Here is an 18,322-nt window from a genome sequence, read left to right on the forward strand (position 1 = left end):
AAATACGGTTAATGGCGGGTTATAAAAGAAATCTACATGCCCAACTAAGAATATAATGGCAATTTCCCGTGAGGAACTCTTCTATCGAGTACTTGTGACGTCAGGAAACGCCCCTAAACATTAGATCTACAACACAATCTACCGGAAATCCTCCCGGTGATAAATTTGTTTGAGATTTTCCGAACATATATTCTTCGACAAAAAAGAAATTCCCCTTTCCTTTCTTCAAATAATGTTCTAAGAGTTAAAATTAAGGAAATGATTGCCATAAATATCTGGTAAAAACATCATCCACCATTATTTATCTAAGAATATATCCGAATGGATCGCTTGATACAGCAACCTATAATTTGATCCGATAAAACCTTAGAGAACAGCATACCTTATATTAAAGGCGCACGCAGGATCCGAGGAAGATATCAAATCCTGTATATTTAGTACAGTAATACAGGAAAAAAAATTCAAAATATAAAAATTATTTTCGACTTTTCAATATATATTTCTCCTAAAAACAATTCGTATTAAATGATTACGCCCTTAATTATCCTAAAACGTTCAATTTTAACTGGAAACTATTAATAACCTTCCTAAAGATTTGTTTTTAAAATAATTCTAAATCTATTTTATCACGAAAATGTTCACTCTCTCGGATCAATACTTGACCATAGGTCAATAGTCAGACTGGTTTAAGTAATCGTTCCCGAAAGAGGGAGAAATAAAATTTAATTAGTACTTATAAATGATGCATGTATAACATATATCTAAATTTACGCCATCTAAAATACAATCGTAGTAAGATGTTTTTACAGTTTCTATCGAATACAAATTTTACTAAGTAATAGTACATCTACGTTTCCACTGTTTTCCTAAAATAGAGTACATCCACAATGTGACACTTCGGCAAATTCGATTACGTCGAGTAATTTTTAACGATTACAAGTTAAAATCGAAAGCCGAGTATTTTTCTTTCGTCACAATTATAGGCCAAAGAATGAAATATTCTATACTTCTCCTCGAAAATAAAATAAAAAAAAACCCGAACTCTTTCCTGTAATTTGAATATTCCTTTACTCTTCGCTGGTCGAACTGGGTGAGTCGCTAACAATTCGTTATTATCCTATTATACTATCATCCGTTGTTAAAGAGCCGTTATAGATTTTTAGAATTCCCTTTATTAAAATCAATTTGTTCCGCTTCAGTAATAATACTGTGTGCCTCGGTATTTTAGGGAACAGATTGTTAAATTATGTCATTGGATTTGTGTGGATATGATTATCCAAGCCGGTGTCAAGAATATTATTTTTTTAGATTTTTACCGAAAGAGAGCAATAGGAAAAATGGAAACAATGTTATCTTTATTTAGGATCGTTTAATCTCCCTCACTCGTCCTCTTTTAAAGAAGAAAGCTTTAGAAATTATCAAATCTCATTGTAAAAGAAGTGGCAGTTGCTCGGAATGTCTCAAAAAGTCTTAGATATTCACTTAGCGAGAGAGACCGGATGTGGGAAGGGCGAAAACCGAATTTTTTTTGAATAGCTCTACTTGACCTCCTTGAATTTATATATATATTTTTAATTTCGTTCATAAAAAAAGAAAAAAAGGAACAATGTGTTTACTTTAGAAACATTCTACGTTCTTTAATAGTTGATGAGACTAAATCTATAACTATACCCGACTTAGTTATAGGGAGGGAGTGAAAACGATTGGTAACGGAGGACTGATGGTTTTCTCCCGGCGGTTACACAAAATAAAATCTTTAACGGTCGACTGTATAAATACCAGCTGCAGCTTAGAGTCAAAAATAGAAAAACAAATCTCGATCTTATTTGCTGTAATCTAGATGAGAATGAATCCGAGTTACTACAGCTGTGCTTCTTACAAATTGGTCATTCTAACTAATTTCGAATTATTAATAGTACAATCGAATACACATTAGTCGGACATCCATAATTCAACTAGATTTAAACAATCCCTTTTAAATTCGCTAATTATATTCTTCCAAATGTTTATTTTGTTACATAATTTAGTTTAACGGCAATTAATTACAAATTTTTCCATCGATTTAAAGATTTTCTAATACACTTCAGTTAATACGCGGCGTGGAGTAAACGGCAATTCTGATTATATTCGGTAATTATAAGGTAATTGATAAAAGGAAAATATAAAAGACGGAAAAGGGGTTTCGTAAGAGGCGTTTAATCAAAGGATGTTTTCCTCGTCTTCGTACGACACATACAATTATGCCACAACCAGAGAAATTTTTGGCACGTCCTTGAGGAATATTAATGCATTTTAAGTAATTACCAAATTCATTTTCTCGATAAACAATAGCCAGCTTTTATACATTCGATACATTCGCCGATTAATTTTTTTATATTATTATTATTATTATTTAATATTTAATTTTAGAAATCGAAAATCTTTAACATCTCGAAAACATTTTAATTTTTGATGTAAAATAAACTTTTATATTAACGTTTCGTAAACAAATTTACAATTATTAAAGGCATTAATATTAAATTAGTTACTTGTTATCAAGTTTATCGATTAGGATATATGTTATTGTTTACTAATAAGTAGATACTTATACGGCTCGATATTAATATTAAGGTTAATATGTAGACTAGTAATTCGTATTATTTATTATTATTTTTTTCAAAAGTAGAAAGTAAAATTTGTATATTGAGTATTTTCTTTTCAGTTTGTGGAAAACCGTTTACGGCTCGACGATTGACACGTGACTCAGCTTAACAGGAAGCTTTCAAGAAATAAATCCAAAACCGATCGTGTTCTTTGAAATAGTCTTTTTACAATTGGCGATAGTGTTTTCTATTCAATAACAAAAGGAGTTCATTACAGTGATTTAAGCATTAAAAATGGAGATGTAAGATTATTTCACTAAAAGTAATGAGAGAAATAGTTAAATTTGAGTATTTTTTCCCCTTCGACCAAACATTTTCTAGAGAAGAATCATTGTTCGTCTTAGTTTTCTAGACTATATTATTAATGTGTCTGTCGATGTATTGATTCGTCGTCCGAAATTCCTCTTCTCCGCTAATTTCAACTTAGATAATTAAGCACAAATGGATAATAGCTCCTCTCTACTCATTACCTGAAATTTTTTTTTAATTCAGAGATTATATCCACTCCCATTAACACGTCGCGTTTCCGTCAAACTAAAGTTTAAAATTATTTTTATCTGTTAAAAATATTACTACTATTAAAATATATATATATATATATTTTTAATAAGTGCATAACTTATTAATAGATTAGAGATAATCCATTGAACAAAATAATGACTAAGTTTGACTTACGTGAGTCATGTATAAGTCATGGAAGTTTGAATAAATATTTAAGAGCATGACAAGTTCAAAGCTAATTACACGTAAATTTCGGTGGACTCACGTCTCACATCTGCACGCAGTTTGACATCCTACGACGAATGACGTCAATTGTCCCATCTATAGATGACTCGCTTTCTACAGATGGTACTAATTGACAAGCTACGCTTAATTGATTCTAACTGTAAACACGTAAACAAAAGAAAATGAGTTTAGTCACATGTTTTTCCCACTTTAAACTACTTTTACAAGTCACTGTCATGATATTACAATCGTAAAATTGAATTCAGATAACAATAGTAGATTTTAACATAACATTAATAGCTGAAGTTGTGTCGAATGTTGAGAAACGCATTGTGTCATAATCCATAAATTATAGTTTTTGAAATACTTCCTTGTCTCGAGTAATAAATTATTTCTTATAATTATGGAGATTATTTTCGAAAATATTTATATTATAGGATCTATTCGGATCTAGAAACTTTTAAAACTAAAAATGCTTATTAATGATATTTGTTAAATGAATTTTAGGTTCGCCGATAAAGGAATAAAATTTTATACCAACTACTGAGCACGTGATCGACGAAACAATCCTCCAGAAAATGAAGAACAGGAAGAAAAAAGTAATTTCACGAAATTCTGTCATTTTACTTCTTGAAAATAGCCTATTTTGTCATTTGTTGTATGACTCAAATACAGCTTTTTATTTTTTTTTATCTTCGTTTAAGAAACAATTTTTTATCCTTAAGGACAATTTTCTACAATAAATTTATGGCAGCTGTTCTCTTACACGATTTTATTGCTCGTCTGTTATTTATTTTTCTTTTCTCTTGTTTTCTTAAAGAACGAATTATCGATATTTAAATAGATCTTTCTTAATCCCTATAATTTTCTCCTATAAATTTTTCGGCGGATTAACGGGTAATCCTTTTTTAATCTAATATTTGTTAACTTCTAATAACGTTTAATTTATGCACGAATCTCGGCTTTAAAAATAGGAAACCTTAGACGAAAATATCAAAAAAGAAAGGAAAAAAAAAAAAAAGTAATATTGGATATCTTTCTACTTTCTAGAGATTAATAACGAGTTATAAAAAATACTTACGGGGAGACATACAATATGCGAATGGTTATTACCATCTAAAATTTCATCCACTTCTCGGAACACACTTCACATGTTAAACCTCCTCCCTTTCCATTCCAAATGAAGAGGGAAGCTAAGCTGGAGAACCTTGCAACACGTGTGGACAGAAGTGTTGGTTGCAGGACGCTGATTGGCTGTTTGACAGAATGAAAACCTAAATAGTCCTTAAACTACTGCACAGAAAATGAATCGTCGATATAATTGTAATGTGTACTTTCCATTTAATGCTTCACCCTAAATAAAACACCTATCGAAAGGAATGACAGGAAAATTATCCACACTAAAATTTACATAACAGTCTGTTTTTCAAACCTAGCCAATCTGTTTTTCACGCTTATATGCCAAATGAAATGAGGGGAGTGAAACTAAAAAAGAGGATGCAGAAAAAAAAGGGGGATATTGCAACAAAGTCCTGTTTGGCACCTGTTTATTATAGAAGAAGAAAGTAGTGAGAGAGACATTCTATAATGAACACGGCACGTATGGCCAAGCAATCTAATTAATCATCGCGCACACCACGCGTAACGTACGCCAGATGGTTTTGTAGCTTTTTTTTTTTTCGTCGCTACGTAAAATTTTAAATGTTAAAACTCATCAATTATCCGGTCATTCTCGCTGCCGAATCAAAAGTGATGGACATTTATTCAAAAACATACGAAATATATGTTTTTACGGTGCGTTGGACAGACCGTTTGCACATGTGACGTTTTAACAAAGAGATTTTGTGTTCTTCTTCCCCCGTTTGACCTTCTCTTCTATGTTGCCCCTTGTCCAACAACGAAAAACCGTTAGAAAAGACAGCAATCCCCAGGGTGCGAGGGGAACTGTCTGACTGATAGAAACCAACGCAAACGTTTCTTTTACCCGAAACCGCATACGTTTTTAATTTTTCCAAACTGGACTTTAACTGTTAATAAGAAAAAAAGTAGTAATGAGCCATTCTTTTTTTTAGAAACTTTACAACGTTAACTGTCTAACTAGGTGGTCTTAATATGAATGTAAGTATTAAAAGATCCATACAACGGGATCGGAACTTTCGAATGCACGAAAACAGATGGAAGAAGGTACGCAGATAGTCTGTTAGTAAACAATAGGTCACAGTAGCCCGCAGGTGGGGTGTAAGATTATTATTGGCAGCTGTCTGTTAACAGATGTGTCCCTGAATTAAAAAAAAAAAAAAAAAATTAAATAAATAATTTCAGGTCATTGTCGTAACGGAACTAAAGGAAGCGAATAATAAATAAGCCTAGATATTTAGCGAAAGTGTTATAAAACTGGACAAGTTAGCTGGCCTTGCCACAAACTCGACAATAGGGAATGATTCACTCCACTTCAATCAGATCATCCTTTCATCCCCGCAGTGACTCATCCTCCGTTCCCCAACTGGTAAACAACCTAATATATAAAAAAGCATCTTAATTAAAAATCTTGCTGCTTTGCCCTCTTATGAGATAATTCGCTAATTGTAGATAGAAGGCAAGTAAAAGCAAATGCATTTCTTTTCACCGCAGAAGTAAATGGGAATCTTTTAAAATTTTATGCGCCAAATTAATTATGTAAAAAGGAAAAAAAAGAAAAACAGAATCATTCGTAGAATTTAAAAGATGAGTTATAATTAAAAAATATTACTTAAATTTTTGAAATTAGAAAACCGCTTAAAAACTTAAGCTTCAATTTCTCTAGAGATTAATTAATAGAAAAAAAATTCTTTCTTTTGTTTTTTAATTAAGCTAGAGCTAATTATTTTTAATTACTATAAACTCGTTCATTAGAGAATTTGCAGCTTTTTTTTTTTTTTTGTAAGTCTTTATCCGATTTTCTTTCCAAACAAAATATTAATCTAAAAATCTGTGAATATGCTAAACATTTATGCCATATGTTTATATAATTTTAATTCGGAATATTTCGAATAAACTCGACAAAAACTTATTCTAAGAACACAAGAATTATGACTAAAACAATAAAAAAAAAATAAAGGTAAAAATTTAATAGAGAAATATTTTTGAAATAAAAATATTGATAGTAAAAAAATACAAATTCCTACAATTAAATTTCGAACAGAGCAGAACATATTGGTTTATGACGTACAGTACAGGAAAAAGTAAAAATAAAAAATAATAATAATAAATGGATGACGTGAATAGTTACCATTTATATATAAGTTTAAAAGAATAATTGTAAATGTAAGACAGATTATTTAAACTTAGAATATTTTGTTTTTGGCTGTATTAAGTAATTATCTAATCTTCTTTAATAATACTTAAGGATATTCAAATGCTATACACGAATATTTGTTTAAAAAAGAATGGAAAGAAACTCAGCTTAAAAAAAAGGAAAAAATAGTAAGAAAAAGTTTTTAGAAAGCACGAAATGCTCTTCTTTAACTATACATTCAGTCTATTGTATAATAAAAACAGGCAAACTTCAAACTTACAAGTGTACTTTAGTTTTTTATGACTAGAAACGAAGGCCGAGCATTCCCAATTGTTAAAGAAATCCTATTTAAATATTAAAAATCTACTAACAAAATAACCGAATATAAAAAAAAGTATTAAATATTGATGAGATACAGTACGTTTAATTATTATTGTTTTTAAGAAAATTATAAAATTTATCTAAATCTATCGTCTTTTGAAAAGTTTCGTGCTATTAAGATGAAATGAAAGTCTTACGAAAAGAAAAATTCGCTTGAAAATTTTATTATTTTGAGTTTCTTTCTAGAATGTCGCTAGTTCGATCCAGAATTTAGAAAAGTACACGAGTAGATTTTAATTTAATTCAAAGTATCCGATTAATTATTAATAAGGAAAAAGACTTTCACATATTAAGTTTTAAGATTAATAATTAATAAGAGAAAACCTTCAGATATTAAGTTCTTGGTGTGATATCTTTCTAAACGAAACATAGACCGGATACTTAATATCTAGTGATGTAACTGCGGTAAAGCCATACTTAAGGCCCAGACCAGGTCCTATAAATACGAGAATTTTTTAAATTCGGCTTTTATAAGAAAAATTTCATATTGTGTTTTTACAGTTTATTTTTTTTCGATTGCACTTTTGCACTTATTATTCTGCAACAGTGCAAAATTACAACACTTTACACTACTATAACAGTATATTATACAAATAATAATAACAAAAATTTATGAATAGCTGTTTATTTTTTCAGCTGTTTCGTTTGTGGAACTATTTTATTGTTTTTCTCAAAAATGTTGCACTCTGCAGTTTTGAAAAACAACGTGCTAACCAATAATGTGAGGAGGAAGAATATGTTTTATCCAATGGCATCATTTATACGAGATATATATAATAAGAATACTCTTGTTTCGGTATTGACGTGCTGATTCGATTTAATTTATTGTCAAATCGGTAGGTGTTTCATTTTTTTCAGTGCAGTATATTATACCTGTATGACTATGCAATTGCTGTGATCAGTTTTCTAATTCCTTTGTGATTTTGTAATTATTTTTATCTTCGTTACACGAATAAACAAATATAAAAATGATTAGTTTTAATGTAAGTCTGCAATTTTTTTCAAATTGTAGACTTATAAATTCCCACGGTCGTCTTTATGTCTGTCTGTCTTTCCTTAATCTTGAAAATGGAGTTAGATAGATGAAAGATGAAAACAGATATGGAAATCTTAGGAATGGGAGGCCCTGATTAATTATATAGGAACTTCTTATACGATCCAAAAGTTACGTTATTTTAATTCAAAAATTTTCCTGAAATGTGTTAGATAGACGACGGACGAGACTCTATTGTTAAAGGAAAAGTATGATGTACAGGGGCAAGCCACTACTAATTTGAAATGGAGAGCATATATTTTATATTAAATTAATTAAAAATATCATTAAAAATTGCAACCCGGCATTGTAACCATGCCACAATAAATAATTGCTTGTTTTGTTTATAAATCTTTTTGTAGATTACATTTTGAATGTTCCTCAATTTTTGTTCGATTAAATTTGCTTACAACAAAATATGCTTTTAATATACATCCTTTAATAAATTTACTATATTTAAGGTTATCGGAAAAATTTTTTAGAACACTTAAAATAAGGACAAGAAGCAATTAACATAATCTTAGTATACCAACTTATAATATTTTTCTAACAATTTAAAAATTTTAAATTCCTATATCATCACGAATATGAATAGAGTGTACAGTCGATTCGCCTTAAAGCGAACACCGATAAAGCAAATTCTCTCGTTAAAGCGAATTTTGCTGTTGCCCTGGCAAAACGCAATTGTCACAACGTTAATTTTCACGCGATAAAGCGAACAAAAATTTAACAGAATTCGTTAAAACCAAACTGTAAATTAATTCCACAACCCTCAAGAAATAACGCTATTTCCAGTTATGATTGTTTTTTTTTTTTTACAGTTTTTGACGTGAACAATAAAATTAGTACTGTAATAAATGTTCTATTTTGAGTAGCATAGATTTCTTTAGTAATAAACAAAGACGAGTGCGACCTCCGATTGTAAAGTAATTGAAACATCTGGTTCTAGCGGAACATTCTACTCAGAAAATAGGGTTTAAAATTTAAGGGCGCCCTTCCTTTAAATGAATGCGGTTCCGTGCAAACGCGTGCTAGTTTGCATATTGGGGAATGCATAAGGTGATGCCAGGTTCGACTACTTTGCGCCAAATTTGTTTGTTTTTAACTCTTTTGACGCCAAAAATATTTCTACTTTTTAAAATAATCTTCAACAGAAAAAAATTACGAATTTCTTTTACCTTTGTTTTGTTTAACCACTCTGATGTACTACCTCACACTATTATTAGACATTTTTATCAAACAAATTTACTTAAAATAAATAGTAAAATTTTTAAAAATATATTGTGTATTACAGAGTATAGTACATTCTATTTATATTAATTAAATAAGTTTTACTGTACAAGTAAATTTAAATACTTATAATCTATTTAAACGATAAGGTAGCGTGGACTTTGGAAGCTCCCTTTACACAAGTCCTTTTATACAATGTCTGTTGATACTTAATATTACACAAGTCAAAGCACGTATATAGCGAGTAAAGCCGCTACTCGCTATAACAGTGTAATCACAAGACAGCAGTTTTATCTACAAAGATTTTTATCTGATAAAGTTGAACACAAATTTTATAATTATAAAATATAACTTAATTATTTTTAGTGTTACCTTCTTAATCATTGTAACGTAAGAGCTTTTCCCCCTTGCATAAATCTTCTAACTTCTCTTCGGCTTAATTAGAGGAAATCTAATCTGAATGAAATAATTATAAAAATGTTTAGAAACTGTTTATGTATGTAATATAACGTAATATTGCAAAAGTAATTGACTTTCTAATATATTAAATTATACTCGAAATTCACAGGAAAGTAGGTTATATTTTATGTAATATTAACATATTAATCAATTGATATTGTTTATAATTTCGTAAGTGCATATTATCGATGAAGATTTTAATTTAAATTATAGTAATAAAATTGACAATTAACATATTAATTTCTAAGTAGCTGCTAATAACAGAAATTGTATACTGTACAGTATACTATTACAATATAAAGTATACAGTTTTCCCGTTACGGTACTAAATGTATTATATTTAAGAATATGAAATAATAGCTAGATAAATAAATTGTAAAGTAAATAAATATAAGTAATATTTACTATTATTTTTTAGGTCCATACGAAAGCACAAAATCCTAGTTAAGGTAGAGAATTCATCACATTAAATATCCAAGCCGTTTTAGGGGTACAAATTAGTGATGTAACGAATAGTATATTCGGCCTCAGCCGAATACCGAATATTCGGCCAGGAACGTTGTCGAATGGCCGAATATTCGGCCAAACTATTCGGCTTGATTAACGCACGTACGAAAATTGGCGCGCAAACCGCATTATGGCAAAGATCGCGCACCGTGCTCTCTATTGGCCCGCTGTCACTATGATTTTTTCTTCCATTAGGTCTAAGTTATTTAAATTAATTAATTAAATTATAATTATTAAAAAGTTAATATGAGATGGAGCCTAACGTCTACCTCTAGTGCCAAATTGGTTTATAATTTATGTAATAGCCGTAAATAGCCTGCTATGATTCGGCAGGTGTTGGTATTTAGATGTAAGTTATAACTTATAAGTTATTTTATTTGCAATCGATTATTTTAACTCTAATTAAACACTAAAATTTTGTTTTTACTACATATTTGTAGACTGAATGGTACCCTAAGGATATACTTTAGTGGGGACATAATATGGTCTAGTTTCTCCCCAGTTGTGGAAAAGTTCAAATATATCGTATAAATATTAAAATATACGCGAATACGAATATAACATAATTAACTAAACAATAACGTTAATGCCCGATACATTCTAACCTACACGCCATCAATGCCATAAGATATCGAACTAGATAAAGGCTATAATATTATTTAATTACGAAATAATTTAATACTAGAGTTAGATGCTATTTCTTATTAACTTTAATAATTATAGTTTAATGTTTAGCATTAATAAAAGTAACAAAAATGATTAATTTACTGTGTTTTTGTTATTTCTTACTCCTGTTTTTAGGTATTCGGTATTCGGCCGAATAGTGAAAAATAGGCCGAATAGGCCGAATACCGGGTAGTAACCGAATATTCGTTACATCACTAGTACAAATGCACCTCCGAGTTACTCGGCGGGGATCTTATTAGCGTTGTAAACCATGTCCATATGAGTAAGAAAAGTCAAAGAAACCAATAGTCTACGCCAGTGGCGCGTTATAGCTTCACGAAACCCATGCGAATTTGAATTAAGAGGCCCTACGTACAGTGTTGACTTCAGACATTTTTCTTCGGGGAAGGTTTTTAGAGAAATATTTTCTTATAAAAAATTGATTTGGGACCCTGTGTTGGTGGGGGTTCCAGGCAATTGCCCGTAGGTCTGCATTATTCTTCACGCGGTATGCCCATGTGGTATTGGGTAGTCAAATTAAAAATTAGCTCGATTTAAAGAAAAAAGATTCATTTAATTTTATTAGTACTGATTTCACAAATAACGTTAGTATCAGAACGAGTTGATTATCGTCAAACATTTTAAAATCCAAAACAAAATTATCCACACTCATTTACAGATTAATAATACAAAATTAAATGATCGGATGCGGCAATTAATTATTTTTTCATTAAAATAAAAGCATTTCCTTAATTTTAGAAATGAGTTAAAAAACATTTCTCTTAAATTAATAACGTAAAAGTATTGTTTCTAAATGTAAATCGCATTCGTCGAAGACCTTTCAACTCAGTTTTAATTAATAAAACCGAAAATGTGGATGTCATTTAAAAATGCGATTAACTTAATGTATTAATTCACAAAAATAGATTATTTATTACATTTGTTAAAAATATATTATTTAATTTTTAATTAAGTCAGAATATTCATATTTATTTAATTAATTTATAAGAGCTCGTTATACAGTATAACGAATAAAATAAAATAATATATATTTAAATCCATTTATTTTATTATTAGTTTATTTCAGCCGAAAGAGAATATAATAACATTTATATTCGACTAAATTCAAAGGGAAAGTGTATAATTTCCTGCAATCCAACTGAGTATAGACACTTGTAATTTAAAATTAGTCAAACACAAACAGCGCCGTGTCACTTTGTGGGATGTTTACACGATTTCGATTTTCGGAATTTAGAAACGAGCGCTTGTTATAGATTATAACTTGAATTTAATCGTTGAAAATGGAGACGTTTTCGATATTATTTTACATCATCTTTTATATCAATTTTATTACATATTAGTGGTTTATTATAAATAAAATATTACATGTACATAAAAATTTCTTCTGTGCTATTTTCTATTATTGTAATGTCTTCGAGTGTTGCTGTATATTCTTTATTATTATTTTTTACATTCGTTTTTTACAAGATTTTTTTGAATTAGTGTACTTAACTTTTTGTGTTTATATATCTGTGTTAAAGTTATTAGTTTATTATTAATAAAATAAAGGAAAATAAAACATAGATTAATAAAAACATTCCTTTATATTTTAGTAAGTTTTACGTCGATAATGTCCATAGGCAAGAAAGAAGAATCTCATCTATATATATAATCGAGACGAGTTGATAATAATAATAATAATAATAATAATAATAATAAGTATATCTCACTTAACCCAACACAATAATAATAATCAGGGCAGAGCCAAAACGGTTAGGAGTTGAAAGTTGAAATTTGGTACAGTTAGGGTACGTCACGAGAACGCACACTAAGAAGGGATTTTTCGATATTCCTCCCCACGGGGGAGAGGGACAGGATTAAGTCTTAACACTTCCATCAATAATGGAAGTGTTAAGTAACAATGGGAGTGTCAACAATGGAAGTGTTCGTAACAATGGAAATGTTAAGAGTCCAAACCGTTAAGAGTTGAAAGTTGAAATTTGGTACATAGTTAGGGTACGTCACGAGAACGCGCACTAAGAAGGCCTTTTTTGAAATTCCTCCTCACGGGGGAGAAGGACAGGATTAAAGCGTAACACTTCCATCAACAATGGGAGTGTTAAGTAACAATGGAAGTGATACGTAACAATAAAAGTGTTAAGAGAAAGTGACATGCAAGACGCAGATGCAGTTTTTTCGTTTTTGAGGAAAATCGAACATATTTTTAAACCTATCTAAAAATTTTCTAATTAGTCCGAAAACAGGAGGACCCAATTCTTGCATTCTGTGAAAACGGGTAAGGTTGACTATAACGTAATAATCTTATTCTTCGCTATCGTTACTTTTTCCCGAGCAACGCCGGGCCTATCTGCTAGTTTAATAATAAAACCGTTTAAAAATAAACAATAACAATAAATACAGCATACAAATATAAAAGCAAGTTTAAAAATACACGAAAATTAAATCTAATTTATCTTTTATACGAGTAAGCGCATTTTATTAAAAATTTATATTTAGTCAGTATATTAATCGTATTTTTAAAAATAATGAAGGAAATCGAAACGTCAGTTTTTGTATTTTCGTGTCTATTGCGTGCCTTTAATTCGATACAAAAATTAAAAGAAATCTCTTTTGTGAAGATTACGAATGTAAAAAAAAAAATTTCTAATAATTTTTTAGTTATTTTAAATAAAAACTTTTTAAATGTTAAATCTTATTTTGAAATCTTGTCTAAAAATAATTATTGCAATTCCAACGTGCAGTATTTTTAGCAATAAGCAAATACTGAACACGAATTTTAACTTAAATATCCTTTATGATTCACATGATTCTAAATATATAAATTTCAAATTTTCTAGACGTATTTGATTATATATCTAAAATACATGACACCTCTCTGCAATTGACAGAATTCTAATCAAAATGATAATACAATACGCAATAGGTCTCCCCACCCCCCGCTTTTACGACTGGAATAAATTTCCTATTAAGTGCCATATTTAAGTATTATATATGTATATATTATTAACGGTTTCAGTACAAAGTTTTTCAGAGATAGAACATTACGACACTGAACTATTGAGAAATTAGAATTCGATTTACTTCGGTTCTCTTAAAGTCCGTTTCTCAACAACAATTAGATCCTTAAAGCGGGTATCCGTGATTTGAAATTAATTTTGCATTATCTGATATCTAATGTAATATATACTACATTACTGGCCATTAAAATTGCTGCACTAGGAAAGAAAGCAAAGAGCAGAATCATTTATTTTACACACACAGTATAATGAAAGGAAGACGTGATCAAATTGATAGGTAATCTTGAGCTACAGAGCATCCTTTCATGCAAATTTCGCGTTTGTTGCGTGAAACTTTCGTGGTTTAGCAATTTTGGTTAATGTTACCTATGGTTCCAAGATGGCGGCTCGTCTCTGATTCCAGCAAGGAAATAGTGGGGACGCACGTTCTAACCTAACCTAACCTAACCTAATAAATTACCATAATTATTACCAACAAAACTATTAGAATAGGTTAGGTTAGGTTAGAACGTGCGTCCCCACTATTTCCTTGCTGGAATCAGAGACGAGCCGCCATCTTGGAACCATAGGTAACATTAACCGCAATTTTAATGGCCAACAGCGTATTACAACATGGTTTTTCATGATTTAATCGGTTTTTTCTTAAGAGAAACGTCGTAAATCGAACTCTTATTGGGTTGCAATTATCAAATGGCAGATCTAAAACTAAATTTATAAAATTATGAAAGTTATTTTTATTCAGAATATATTAACGTTGCGTGACAGGAAAATTGTTAAAAATACTTGTAATAATTTGTAATTATTTTATCTAATTAACATTATTCAGGTTTTATTTGTCAAAAGTTATCAGTTTTTTTTGTTTTTTTTTTTACAAATGTCACTTTATATACTTATAAATAATCTATTTATAGTTATATATTATTTTATGGTTGTTGTAAAGTTTGAATTAATTTATGATTATACACTTGATAATTAATTATAGTAAAATAATAAATATATATATATTAGTTGCAAATTTTGGAATTAATCTATATAATTGTTTTATATAGCTTAAGTAATATATGATTATTTCAAGAAAATTTATCTTAAATAGTCTGAAAAACCAAACTTTCAAAGTATAGATAAGTAAAAGTATCTTTTTCATTTTATAAAATGGCTTTTTTTTAAGTTACTTTTTTGTTTTTAATCCAGAATATTAAATTTTGATTTAATATAAGTCTAATCAGTGGCCGTAATAAAAAACAGACATCTCTTTCCAGAAGCGTATCCAGATATCATCGTTAGAAGAGTTTCGGGGATAGGTTTGTGTGTATTTTTTAATGTTTTTGTAGATAGATCTAAAAAGAATTACGTATCCAAAAGATTAAGGTTAAGGAGAGTCATATGCCTTCTCTACTCCTCCCCGAATATGCCTCTCTCTTTCCAATATTTTCCTTATTCTTCCCATTCATTCGAAATTATAAATTTCGACTAAAATTTATCTTCTAAAACAGGGCTGTCCAACTGGCGGCCCGCGGGCCGTATACGGCCCGCCAAATTATTTTTACGGCCCGCGAGTACATTTTACTATGAATAAATTTATGTTACTAAATTATTATTATTAATATTAAAATTATTTTACTATGTGAAAATTACGGCCACAATGTTCTCATTAATATATTACGAATATTTTAAAGTTTTCTTTTTAGTATAAATAAAATATTTTTTTAATTAACATAAACTGACTTTTCATTTATCAACCTTCTTGGCCCCCGAAATGTTTTGGTGAAGAAAATATGGCCCGCGGGCTATGATAAGTTGGACAGCGCTGTTCTAAAATATAAATTCTGAAGAGTTTTGGAATCTCACATTAAAATTTTAATGATTGGTTCCGAAATCTGCAATGATTCCACCCAAATTGAAATTCGTCATGGGTGAAGAAAGCCATCTAACAGCGCATTAGTTATACACTAATTACTTGATTTTGGAATAAGACCAGGGGTTCCCAACCTATTTTTGCTTGCCGACCTCTTTTTAAAGTTAGATATAATTCGCCAACCCCCTTCTATACCGATACAAAATAAGAATAAATTACAAATAGAATGAAATAAATAAAAAAAAAATCAAATAAGAATTAATATTTTTCTATTAAATACAAATAAAAATTCAAAACTGTGTAAACTGTATTATTTTACTAAAATTTAGAAACATAGGCTATTAGTTATTGTTATAAATTATTTTCTTTGTAGTTTTAAATATGATAAAAATTAGTTTATCGGCCGACCCTCAAACGATCCCTGGTAGACTTTTTAATAAAATGATTGACCCCTCAGGGATTCTCATCGCTAGGATGGGAATCTGTACCGTATATTAACCTTAATAAACATCGTTAATTAATAAATTGTAGTTCTGTACTAATTTATTTGTATACAGAACTCAATTTATAATTATATAACACATTTATTCCTTTACAGAATAAGTCTTTCCAGATTCCAAAATCAATGATCGATGAAATAAAGGGGAACCACATTTTAATATTTTTTAATACTTTTTCAGCTGTAATATTTAATTATTTTATAATTATTTCTACTTTATCTTTATTTTCACAACTATGTCAATTAGGCCAATTTATTTCTGTTGTTACTTGTTAATAGAAGAAAGAAATAACATACATTTTTTAAATCAGTCCTTTTAGAGCAGTTAAAATTTATCCATTTTATCAGAGAAATTTTATTAGCAAAACGCAACAAAGTCTAATTATAATACAATAATCTGTCCATTTGTCCATTTACAGAGTAACACAACTTCTGACATAAATCTGTAGTAGTTTTGTCGCAATAAATAACATGGAAAAAAACTCGGTCAATAATTTATTTTGTATTATAAACGTCTTGCTACTTCTATGTTACCTTTTGTAAATAAATAATACACATCGACGTAGGCTTTATTCGTGTTATAAAATCCTTTCAATATGGATTCGGTAATTTGAATAATATCAATATATTAACAAGCAATTTAGTGTAGCGTGTCGAATAAAATATTATTATTAATTCTACATTAATCTGATTTATTACAAAATATCTCAATGGAGAATAAATAATAAATTATTAGGCCTAAATTGCATTATATAATCCTGTTATATTAAATCATAAATGATTGAAAAAGGCCTACGTCTAGGTGTACGATAATTAATATTAAACGCCTATTTAATCGTCAAATTGCTTAAATAATTCCGTCACTTTTCTATATTTACCATTAAGAAAGATTTTAGGACATTTTACTCTCGAATTAATTCCGATTTAAATATCACGTAGCGATGTTATAAACTCGTTCAGCTTTATTTTTTATCGTCTTCCAGCTTAAGTTGTCAGAGTGCTTTTAGCAGGATAAAGACCGTTCATCTCTCCATACAGTTTTCGATAACTCCACAAATTCCCCGTCGCCATCTTGAATGTAGGGGAAAAAATTTTCCCATCGCAGTCTAGAATTTCCCTGTCGCCGAGTTCGCTACCATAGGTAACATTAACCGAAATTTTATAGTACCGTACAGTCTAAGTTAATTACGTATAGGACCGGATTTACATAAAAGTGACAAGCTACAACTTATGGCCTTACACTTTTAAATTTACTATTATTTAAAAGAAAGAACCTCTTATGTATTACAGTTTTACTTCTGTCTCGGTTTCTGTACGGTTCTAATTAATCACGGACTCACTTAGGCTAGTTGTGGTGAGTCTAAATTGATTAAAAACTCTCAGTTTTGTTTATAAAATAAAATATATAAAAATCTTTAAAATTAAAGTCGTTAAATTTCAAATATATTTTTTTAAAATTAGTTTTATTGAAATCTTTAACTACATAGCAATTTTAAAAAAGAAAAAAAAAATCTATTACTAACTTAGCCAAGTTTCTAAAAATTAGTTTATGTAAATACCTAACAAAAAATATGCCGTGTATATTTTTAGTCTGAAATTCCAGCAGGTTGTAAATATTTTTCAGACATTAACAAAATTAGAAAGTACAGGAAGAGGGATAAAGATAACACTAGCGCACACCCTTAAAGACGTTATTGCGTAGTTTTCGTCTTACGAAATATTAAATGTAATATAGTTTTAGTACTTTAGTGCATAATATTCTAGTATTAAAATTTAAAATTATAGTAAGAAGTTTTAATTTATAATTGACTAAATGACTACGTAACGACCGAAACTATCGAGTTACTGGATATTGAATAATATAATATTTTTAATCATAATTAAGGCTATAACAAATTATAAATATATTTAAATAATAAACACATTAAACTAAAATTTTGAAATGTAATAATCCAGTCTGTGGAAATTTAAAACGTTAAGTAAATAAATAAAATGCGTAAGCAAATGAAAAA

General features: G+C 29.3%; 2 protein-coding genes across 2 annotated transcripts in view; both read right to left on the reverse strand.

Moving 5' to 3' along the window:
• LOC136968483 (uncharacterized) overlaps positions 1-4,542 on the reverse strand; it is a 96,189-nt gene extending 91,647 nt beyond the window's left edge. Inside the window, exon 1 of the mRNA XM_067262460.1 lies at positions 4,450-4,542. Within this exon, the coding sequence (XP_067118561.1) occupies positions 4,450-4,459 (10 nt within the window). The 5' untranslated portion in view covers positions 4,460-4,542. The remainder of the gene's footprint in view (positions 1-4,449) is intronic.
• Positions 1-18,322, reverse strand: part of scny (scrawny) — a 357,320-nt gene that overhangs the window by 222,683 nt on the left and 116,315 nt on the right. The window lies entirely within an intron of this gene.

Source organism: Centruroides vittatus, unplaced genomic scaffold (genome assembly GCF_030686945.1).
Source record: "Centruroides vittatus isolate TY-2023 unplaced genomic scaffold, ASM3068694v2 contig_1477, whole genome shotgun sequence".
NCBI lineage: Eukaryota > Metazoa > Arthropoda > Arachnida > Scorpiones > Buthidae > Centruroides > Centruroides vittatus.